Source organism: Phragmites australis, chromosome 9 (assembly GCF_958298935.1).
Source record: "Phragmites australis chromosome 9, lpPhrAust1.1, whole genome shotgun sequence".
In the NCBI taxonomy this organism is placed as follows: domain Eukaryota; kingdom Viridiplantae; phylum Streptophyta; class Magnoliopsida; order Poales; family Poaceae; genus Phragmites; species Phragmites australis.
In genome coordinates this window covers 31,206,791-31,218,067 of record NC_084929.1, presented here as the reverse complement: position 1 = coordinate 31,218,067, position 11,277 = coordinate 31,206,791, and the positions used below count along the sequence as shown (strand labels likewise).

General features: G+C 39.0%; 1 protein-coding gene and 1 pseudogene across 1 annotated transcript; one reads left to right on the top strand and one right to left on the bottom strand.

The window, feature by feature from the left end:
* The first annotated feature begins 1,380 nt into the window (after positions 1–1,380).
* On the top strand, positions 1,381–2,961 carry LOC133929142 (basic leucine zipper 23-like; annotated as a pseudogene).
* Positions 2,962–5,991: 3,030 nt separating this feature from the next.
* LOC133929141 (protein ABA AND ROS SENSITIVE 1-like) lies at positions 5,992–10,033 on the bottom strand. Its single transcript, XM_062375773.1, has 7 exons — positions 9,869–10,033; positions 9,382–9,481; positions 8,489–8,642; positions 7,401–7,845; positions 6,758–6,833; positions 6,592–6,638; positions 5,992–6,498 (listed from the first exon to the last, which is right to left on the bottom strand). Exons 1-7 carry the CDS (start codon positions 9,952–9,954, stop codon positions 6,315–6,317), a joined length of 1,092 nt encoding a protein of 363 aa, XP_062231757.1. The 5' UTR covers positions 9,955–10,033; the 3' UTR covers positions 5,992–6,314.
* Between the last annotated feature and the right edge of the window lie 1,244 nt (positions 10,034–11,277).

The following is an 11,277-nucleotide window of genomic DNA, read 5'->3' as shown; positions in this document are numbered from 1 at the left end:
ACGACAACCACACTGGAGAAAAAAAAAAGAAACCACCCACAAGTAACAGTGGCTCGAACATGGATCTCATAGCTTTTAGTAGTATAGTTATAACCACTTGAACTCTAATAATTTATTGACAAGAGGTCCGAGTTATTTAGCATAGACATAATAGAAAATAAGCACCTAAAGTATCCTAATTAATATATGAGATTATATCTAAAACGCTATATATATACACACACACATATATTCCTTCCTTTTTTTTTTCCATGCTTCTTTTGTGCTATGCAGCTCGTATATGTACTACATATTGTCAACTAGATAACAATATCTTACGGGGCGAAAAAGTCCAATTGAAAGACGATATAACCAGCTCGAAGCAACAAGGGCAAAGATCCAATCATGATGAGCGAGCAAAAGCCTCCCAACAGTTGCAAGAACTAGGATCCTCTTCTCCGCACCCATCCCATCGCGTCGACGTCCATCTTCTCCGCCACACGCCTTTCCAGGATTCTCCTCCCCTCCAATCGCCGATAAAAGGGAAATATACAAAACCCTAAAAGTGAATTTTGACTTTTCCTCTCAAAAATTATTTTGTTGTAAACCCCCCCCCCCCCCCAAAAGTTTGATTTTGTAAAAAAATCCCTAAAAATTCAAAAAAATAAAAAAATTACAAAAAAATTCTAAAACAAACTAGAGATAATTCTAAGAACTTTTGTGAAATTTGTTTTCAAAAATAATATCTTTTACATCATATTTGATGGAGAGGAAGTTTAGAAAAAAAAGAAAAATATATAGCTTATTTATTAACTCATATTATTTTAACTTTTTCATGTCTACCATTATTTTTTCTACAAAAATAATTATTTAATTAAACTAATAAAAATAGTTTCACTAATTTTAGTGTTATGGATTAGTTATGAATTAATCTATCTGCAACATATTTACTCAATTCTGCACGTTACAATAACTATTTCAAGATTTCATGTATTTTTACAAGATAGAGGATCATGTAAGAAGACAAAAAAAAAATTGTTTTATGATTTTTATTAGTAAATAATTAACTATATAGTTAACTTGAATTAATAAATAAGCTGTACGTTTTTCTTTTTTTTTAACTTACTCTCCATAAAATATGATGCAAAAGATATTATTTTTAAAACAAATTTCACAAAAGATCTTAGAATTGTCTCTAGTTTTTTTAAAATTTTTATGATTTTTTTATTTTTTTTAATTTTTAGGGGTGTTTTTGCAACAAAACTAAATATTTGAAGATTTTTTTAAAAAAACGACTTTTAGGAGAAAGTTAAATTTCAAATGATTTTTGAGGGGTTTTTCATTTTTCCCCTATAAAACGGAAAGAAGTGATCAAACATCACCAAAAAGATCGGTGGGGAGTGGAGAAACCGAGAAAGGCGAAAGGGGAAGGCAGAAACTTTCTCCCCGCTAGAGGCAGCTCGGCGGCGAGCGAGCGAGCGAGGCCTATCCGTCGACTCCACATCGTTCCCGCAGCTCAAGATGAGAATTTGATGCCGGAATCCAGCTTTTGAGGCTATTTTACCGCCTGGGTATTTCATCGATTCGGCGTGGTTTCCGGTCTCCACTTGAATTCTGCGGCGACAGCTTGTAATCAAGGCCTCCTGCCATCTTGCTGACTACTTTCTCCCAATTTGGGCGCACGCCTTTTTTTTTTTTTTTGCAGGAGACTGCTGTCCTTTCTCGAATGCTGCCGAGTTTTACTGTCCAGTGGTGAGGCCTACTGCCCCTGCAAGGCTGCAAATTAGTTTAATGTGTGATCCATCAATTTCCTCCTCAATCTATGATAAGTAATCTAGTTGTTACAGCCGCAAACAACATCCTTTGCAGAACCAAGTTCTTGATTCCTTCCTCCTCCTCCTCTTCTTCTTCTTTTTTTTCATCTTTCTTGTGCAACTTGCGCATTGACCACAGAACGAGAAGCTTGTTCTTGGCACATTCTCTGTCACAATGGATGATGGAGTTGACCTCCCCTGCCAATTGCTCTTCTCCCACCGGGAGATGCCCGATAGCTTCGACGAGTTCTTGGACAGCACCACAACGACATGCACCCACACGCACAGCTGCAACCCTCCCGGCTCGTCGGTCGCCATGCACACCCACACGTGCCTGCACACGCACACCCAGGTCTTCACCGGCGGCGGCGAGGATGAAGACGCCCGGGAGGACCGAACGAAGCCACAGAAACCGTTGGGGAACCGGGAGGCTGTGCGCAAGTACCGGGAGAAGAAGAAGGCGCACGCGGCCTTCTTGGAGGAGGAGGTCAAGAAGCTCCGTGCCGCCAACCAGCAGCTCCTGAGGCGGCTGCAGGACCATGCCGCTCTGGAGGCAGAGGTGGTGAGGTTGAGGAGCCTCCTGCTCGATGTCCGGGGCAAGATCGAGGCCTAGGTCGGCGCGTTCCCTTTCCAGAACCAGTGCAGTGTTGGCTCTGTGGTGTGTGCTGATCCAGCTCTGTGCTTCAATGGCAACTTTGAGGTAGGAGGAGCATGGGGGGAGAGCTCTGGACCGGCAGCTGCGGATTGCAGGATCGATGAAGACGGGGGCATGTCGCGAGAGATTGCTGTTCCAGAACTGGTGCATTCCATGGATGTTGCAGGGTTTGTGACTTCTGATTTTCTAGCCGAATGGGTGTGTTGCCAGGTTGGCAATTTTGGGACCTATACCAGCTTCTTGGGCCTTAAGGGATCAAATTTTTTTGCTGATTACAGTACAATATTCATGGAATAAATGGGTGATGAACTGACAAGGACTAGAACCGTCTTGCTGTTTTTCGTTTTGTGTCTTTTGGCGAGTGTTCAGTGTGTACAGAATACTTGTATAGTATCACTGGAAAGATCGAAAATGCAAATACTATATTGTGTTCTGCAAAATTGTACTGCAAGTATGTCAATGAAGTAGTGACTTCTGATTTGGAATTTGTTTGTACTCAGCTAAAACTCTATTTGACTATTATCACTGATAAAATGCACTGCATACAGAAGTGTAGATCATGTTTACTGTATGTTACGCTGCAGAAACAGTTACATCTAAAAGCCCATTTCTGTTACTGCGACTACAACTACAACTACAAAGATGTCAATTTCGTTGTTCATTCTGCATAACATAGTGGGCATTGCCGCCCATTTTTTTTTTCTGAAACGCTGCAGGCCTAATGGTAGTTTGCTAATGCTGTGGGAACAGTACAATTTGCATACAAAGTATTCAATACTTTTTTAGTCAACTTGAATTTAGCAGCTGGAAATATTCTGGTGCCAGAGCAAGATATGATCAAATCCTCAAGTCAAAAAGTTCATTTTTATTCTGCCCTCATTTGCTTTGAAAGAACAACTGTTTCTAATCATGGAACCAAGGAATAAATTGGGTTTTCACGAATAGTATCACACTTCACTGACATTACTGTCACATGCCTGTTTTCAGACAGTCATTTGATTAGTCTGAGATGCATAGTTATCTTCGACCTTGTACCTCTGGATTCACCATGCTCAGTGATATATCATGTATGCAGTCCTGGTTTGAAAAATCTCAGTGGAGCCGTGGAGGTTTCAACAGTCTGAGGAAACAAATTCAGAGACCGAAGATCATGTGATATTCAGTATAAATGAACTCTGAAACTCATGGATGGTAGATTTATTTCACACTACAAGTGTTTGGTTCAGATAACTTTTGCAGGGAGCTAATAAAGTTAAAAATATTTGTAAGAAGAAATTGGTTAAATTTAATCTGAAAGGAACAGGAGAGCTAGCACCTGTACCTTTTTAGCTTGACATGCTATTATGAATTTCTGATGGTGATGCAATGTATTATCTGGGAGAGGCACTATTCTGATTTACTTCAAACAAGTTGGCCATCACAGATTCCTAGTTCCTCCTCTACACCAAACAGAGTAAATATATTTTTATTGGACGTGGTTCCTCAGCGAAAGCCTACTCCCTTACAAAAGCAAGGACAAAGTATGATTTTGCTTGACAACTGGTACTGTTGTAAACCTGAAATGATAGAAACTGGAAAGTCATATCAACTGTTGCTGCAAGATAATCATGGGACCATATCATCAACTTGACACAATATCTGCTCAGGTATTATTGGTCTTTTTGATATGTATCATGCCTGAGAAGCTTTTGTTGTCAGTTGCATATCAAATCCTTTTGTGTTCCTTAGAAGAAAAAAAAGGCCCTTTTGTGTAACAAAAACTTAAATACGCATTGCTGGTATAAAAAAAGAGAAATTAAATATACATTGCTGGAGTCACTGCACGGGATGCACTTTTCAGCAGTATAATTTCTGCAATCGAAATTTTTAGAGGACCATCGAAACATGGTCCATGACTATGTAGTTAAATATAAACACTAACGAGATTAAAACCCCCATCAATAGTCCGGAAATAACAAAACAAAGGCCCTACAAATTAACTCAGTAGTCGTGAGAAAAATAAATTAAAAACTACACTGTTTATTTGCTATGAGACCTGATTATAATGGTGCATATTGATCAAATATCCACAAAAGGTGTTACAGGTTGTGACGAATTTAGATAGAATTATAAAATAAATACAACTCCATCTCTAGATATAAATGCATGTATTGCGGCACCTAACTGCGTGACTAGCTAGATGTAAGTTTAACAATTCCCTGAAAAAAAAAGTCCGAAATGATCGTTGTTCTGTATATCTTGGATTCGTGTGTGCCACAAACATTATTATCGTCGTCTCCATCATTGACAGTTCAAGAAAGTTTAGTTTGATCATTATTGGCTAACCACTCCCCTTTGACTGCAAAAGCACACACTAAAAATAATCAAACATGTCCTGATCTATTACTCTCTATCTTTCAGACCTTTCATTTTCACTTGCAATTGCATGATAAAAGAAAAGGCAGATGCTGTTTCCAGCTCCATTTATAAATTATTTATTTTGCTTTATAACAAGTTCTATGGATTGTTTAGACAGTTTGCACCTTCTGATGTAATTTTACACGAGTGCACGTATCAAATAAATTGACCATTAGGATGTTTATTTACTCCATATGTGGCAGCTAATTGTAGATTGAGTAATGGAACGTGTATATGTGTCCGTCAAACACTGCATACATGATTATACAGCCAACAGCTGTTGGAATACGATAAGCAGATGACAAATCTGACAAGAAACATGAACCGTTTCAACCGAGTTTACCTACGTCATTGAGTTGAAAGTTCCAACGAATATCATTTCGGCAAATGAGCTTTGGAATCTTATCTGTTATCATTTGCCATTTTTCAAATGCCTGAAGGTGAGCGTGAGACGTCAAGAACATCTCCGTGAACAAAGCAAAGCCCAATAACCCATTGTGCCTCTACTGTTTTACATGGCTTACCTGTGGTGCGTCTGTGTGGTAAAACGCAACTCTGCGAGAAAATGTACAGAAGTGGCGGTTCTCCTTGATAAGCTTTTCTTCAGGACAATTTTGAAATGAATCATGAGATTTACTCAAAAAATGAGCTCAACATGAGGATTTTTGGCAGCCCAATGTTTCATATCGAGCCATGATGCATCGATTTTCATATATATCATCTGATGGACCTTCATGTAAGTCGAAGCACATATTTTAAATGCATAACATGGTAGAGCTGACAAAGTTGGCTTCTTGACACTAGGCAGGGCATGTATGCAATGCAATCAACTTGACGCAATTTTTGCAAAGGCAATCAGGCGTCAGCACCCTATCAGACCTTGCTTTGTTGTAAAGAAAAAACACCCGGCGTGAGTGGCACCCCATCAGACCTTAGACCATCAGGCGTTGAAGCATGCACAAGGCAGTCAATCTGCACAGGGAGAGGCGTCCCTTCCAACTTCCAAACTCCAGCCAGCCATGAACCAACAAGGAAGTTCTCGTGTCCACAAGCAACGATATACATGCACAGCCAACCTCTCTGACATGATCGTGGTATAGAGGCAGTTTGCTTAATATGGTGTAAAATTCAGAAGAAAAAAAAACATTTGAAGTTCCAGTCCATTTCGGAACAGGCTTAACCATTGCTCGATATGTGCAATAACCAAAGAGGTTCAATCAGTCATCATAGGCGACTCACAGTAGTCAGGATTCCGGTCTAATATAGAGTCGCCGATGGTGCCTCACACATTGGTTGGAACTGGCTACTACTGAGAGGTAGAGAAGAAGGGAAGATGTAAACCTACAAAAAATCTCTTCAGGCAAATAAAACTGAAGAACTGGTCTACAATTCTCGATTAGGTGCATAATGGTGGATGCTAAAAGTTCTGTGTTTCCACGGTAGGTCGGTACCAATCACAAATCTCTCCATCATTTCAAATGCTGTGCTCTCCAGTCAACAGCAAAATCTGTATTGTCATCCTCTTCATCGCTTGATGAGTCGCTGCTGGACTCCGTGTCCATACCAATAGGTTTGCTATTTGCTTTAGCAGTACGGGCAGCTTTTGACTCTATGAGCTGTTTCTTCAACATATCTACTCGCTGCCTGTACTCCCTGTGTAGAAGGATGACAAAAAATAAAAATCTTCACTTTGCTAAGCATGGATTTTTTTTAAAAAAAATACCAAGACGTGGAAAAGTATCATACTGTTGCTCTAAGGTCAAGTACTCCTGCCTCTCAGCAGCAGCATCAATCTACAGTGTAGATACAAAGTTTGCTCATATTAGCAGTGTAGAACTAATAATTGCACTGGATAGGTAAACATATTCTTTTTTACTGTAAGCAAATAATGTAGAGTGCAAGTTAGCCTAACCTCCTCTTCTTCAAGTCGGTCATCAACTTCCTGCAGGTCCTCCTGAATTTCCTTCTCAAATTCTTTGTACGAGTCGCTGTGGAAGATTTTTCATGTATTCATATGAAAGTTTCAGTGTACCGAACAAGAATCACAAATAAAATAAGCAAAAGAATATGCCAATCTTAGTTAACTACAGTGTAGCAATTTACTAACTTTTTTTTCTCGAACGTGCAGGAGAGTTACGTGTCATTTCATTAAAGAAGAAGAGTAACGAAGTACAACACTTAAACACAATTTACTTTTATCCCTGCAGGTTTTGAACTCAACAGATGCAAATACAAAATGAGCATGGAAGCAACAATAACATGACTCAGCTTACAAGTCATCCTCATTTCTGTTGTTAAATTATGCTGACCAACTTCTGCAAGAGTAGATGGTCTATTTGAAAGAAGAGAGCAAAAATCATGATAATAAAATAACCTCCTACCATTCAAAAAGTGTCACCTGTAATTCCTGATTATGAATGGAATACAAAATTGCTAAAGGAACAGGACATGACCTCAATAACAGTAGGTGTGGTGAAAATAATGTAACTGCAACGCCTATGCATAGATTCTCAGTAGATGCAATGCAATTGCAAGAGGTAGCCATAAAAACGTACTTCATGTCAACCTTTTGAGGTTGGATACCACGTGCACGGAGATCCGCATCTTTGTTATCGAAAAAACCTTCTGGTAATGATCCTTTTACTTGAGCAGTTCCTGCACTCTTTGCTTCTTTGGACAATGAACTGGGCTCACTGGGATGCATGTCATTGCCATTTTTGTTGTTATCAAAGAAGCCATCAGGTACGCCTTTCACCTGCATGTGATTTGAACTAGAAGTGTTTCCAGATGTACTAGTCAGCTCTTTTGGAGCCGGAGCATCATCTTCTTCATGGTCAAAAAAATTCCCTGGAAGAATTCCTTTGACATTGGTATTGGTTTGACTCCCCTTCTTTGCCATTTGGCCCAGCCTAACAGGTGGTCTATTCGTGCTTGCTTCTTTGGTCTTTGGTTGCATAACAAGCACTTCAAGCTGCACAGATCTTCCTTCAGGACCAGCATCTAGTTATCAAAGTCATTATATTAGGCAATGATGTGCAGAAAACCTTGAAGTTTATTAAGAGTGCTAATGAATGGACTTCATCAGTTATTGTAGCATAATACTGCCAATGCGAAGCTCTACAGTACATGGACCTGCGTACATGTCCTCTATGTATGGAAGGGCTTGTGGTATACAGAAAATATTTCCCATAAAAAAAATATACAGAAAAAATTATTCCAGTACATTAACATGCTTCTATTTAATTTCACCGTACATTAAATCCCACACCATGTTTCATATAAATGAGGGCAGAATATGAAATGTTATTCCCCTTTTTTTTAATGAGAAAAAAAAAACTCCTAATGCCTAACACTGTGGAACCATGGTATCTGAGCAAGAGTGCATAGATGGATTTGTACAAACGGCAGAGAAACATCGCAGCAGTGGCAGACGAAAAGGAGATATCAGATGTAAGCTTAAAGACAAGAAGAGACAATTTATTTGCAAAGACAATGATAATCCACCTATAGACATACAAACCACAGAAAGATTACAAGTAACATGATAGAAGCAAATGCATATAGAGTATATAGACCTTTTTTTTTAACATTATGTGTATTCTAATTTTGAGCAAGGGATGACAGGGCCGTTCATTATTCTCACCATCACTTTGCCTTTTAGTTCCCTGATTATCAAAAAAACTGGTAGGTAATGTGGAAGATTTTTCTTTCTGAGGCTCCACTGGTTGTTCCTGCTTAGCATTACTGCCCCGAGATCCTGCACCTGCAGCAGCCTTAGCAGCTGCTGCGGCTTTTGCCTGTACCAGGAATTATCAAAATACAACTTCAGTTTAGAAGCAACGAATACAGGCACATTCAATAGCAAATACACTTCAAATTCAAAAGGCAGCCATAGTACAGAATATATGAACCATCATCTTCTTCTTGGATCAACTAAACTATGACCAATAATCTATCTCAACATAGAAATTATACGCAGGCAGATTACATGGAAATCAGTAAGAAATGAATATTATAAAAAACGAAATAGTAATAAGCAGTAACTGAACTTTAAATTGAAAAGGAGCTGGAAATATAATTGTTATTCATAAACCACAGAAAATATGCTATTGCTAATATAGGCAACACATTTACTACCCAAAAAATGTGAGAAACCAATAACCAGATATTTCCTGTAAGAACGAAAACCACTTCAAAGTAAACCTTAGTATATGCCAGCACACAAAGGGTAAGCCATTGGACTACCATAAACACACAAAAAGAAAAGAATTTTTTTTGTCCATAAACACCGAAACAAAAGGCATAAAACTTTGTCCAGTAATTCTGCTTCTGTCAATATACCACTTTCTCTGTTCTTCTTCTAACTAAAATAATGAACAAAACTTAGTTTCACATAGGATAAGATGGAACAGTAATATATTGTGGGTAACTGCCTTCAAACATCCGTTCAAGTAATCATTTGGACATAACCAGCCAAAAACACACACATGATAGGCCACAGGCGCAAATCAGTCAACATGGACAGGTTTTTTTTACCTCGTGATGTTTCCGTGACACTTGGTGTGCAGGCCAAAGTGCTTCAGACTTCAGCGTAGTATTGCAGACTCTGCAGATGGGCTGATCGTATTCATTATACCTGCACAAATTCATAGAGTCAAAATTCAACTTTGAAGACCGAGACTTAAAAAATACGCCTACTATTACGGAATGGAGGGAGTAATTCATAGAGTCGTACTGTAGTTTGAAACAATTGTCTACTGGTTTAGAGCAAATCACCAGGAAACGGTCCCCAAGCATCTCCCCAATAACAAAAATCCTACTACACTCATCAGTACCCAAATCCTTACGAGTCGCGGTGGCTACTCATCCAACTTCCCTAGGGTTACACCAAACAACGGCGCCAGCCAACCCAAGCATCCCAACCACGGGGCGAACCTAGCGCCACGATCCAAAGGCTAATAATCCAGTACCGAATCGCGAGAATGGACGCCGGACGACAGAGAGAAACGGCCGAGGGGGGCACCTGACGAGCGAGGGGTCGATGCGCTTCTGCTGCTTCTCCTTGGTCTCGCGGAGCTTCGCGCGGAAGATGGCCTTCCTCTGATCCATGAGGGAGTAATTCTAGGGAAAGGAAGCCGTCGTGGCGGGAGGAGGGCAGGGGCAACCGGGCAACGGGGCAAGTCCACAGAAGGGGACTGCCAGAGACGGAGACAGAGACGACTTTTTTTAATTTATATTTCGAAAATAAAAAATTTGTAAAAAGAGTCTCACAGACTCTGTACAATAATTTTTTTTGTCATTGTACGGATTATAATTTTAGTTGATTTTTTAAATCTAAATTATAACATCTTTTGCACTATATATTTTTTCAGAATTTTTTATGACTATTTTGATAGTGTTTAAATTTTGTGTGTATTAGAATGTTTTTTATTTATTTTTAATTTATCGTCCATAGAAAAGGTGACATTTTTTAAAACATGTTATCTATTAGAAGGGCATAATATTTTTAAACAGGCGTCTATTTTACCAATATTTTAAAAAAATTAGATAGAGAGGTGCCTTTTCATTTTCTATTTTAAAATTCAAATTTAACAAAAGTAGGCGCCATTTTTTTATTAATAGCCTTCTATCGTCTGTTGGAAGGGCGACACTTACTTATCATCCATCGAACAGGCGACAGGTGGTGAGGCCCACAGATAATGGCCAAATATTTAATAGGAGCGTTGACGCGGCTGCCACGACGACCTATCGCCCTTCCAACGGATGACAGGAGCGTTTACGCATGTTTGGACCCACTGGAAAAGGTATCACCCTTAGAACGAGTGACACATTTTCCTATATATAGCGCGCCTCGGCCATCCCCAGCGCGTTGTGCTCATTTGCTGTTCCTGCTAGTGCAAACCGAGAGAGAAAGAAGGGAATGAGATGAGAGGAGAGGAGGTGGGAGGGGAGGAGAGGGAGAAGGAAGCGGCAAAGCCCTGCCGAAATTCATCTTCGGTGAAGATAATTTTCTTTTCCTTTGTTTTTTTACAAACCACTTAGGGTAGCCATCGGATCTAGGTTTAGACATAGTTTAGCAATCAAACTTAGGGTAGCCATCGGATCTAGATTTAGACATAGTTTAGCAATCAAATCTAGGCTTAGATATATGTTAGAAAATAAATCTAGTATTTAGATATATGTTCGAATTAGATATAAGATTTAGATATAGTTTAACAATGAGATATAGGTTTAGATATAACTTAGCATTCATATGTAGGATTTAATGATATTAAAAGTAGTGTTGTTAAATCTAATTTCTTTAGCAATATAAGTAAATGTTAGACCTAATTTTTTAAGGATTATTGTATTGTTAAATGTAGGTTTGCAGAACAGCAATGCTTATGTGTTTTTTTTTATGTTATGTTGTTGTAAATGCAGTAAATATAGTTG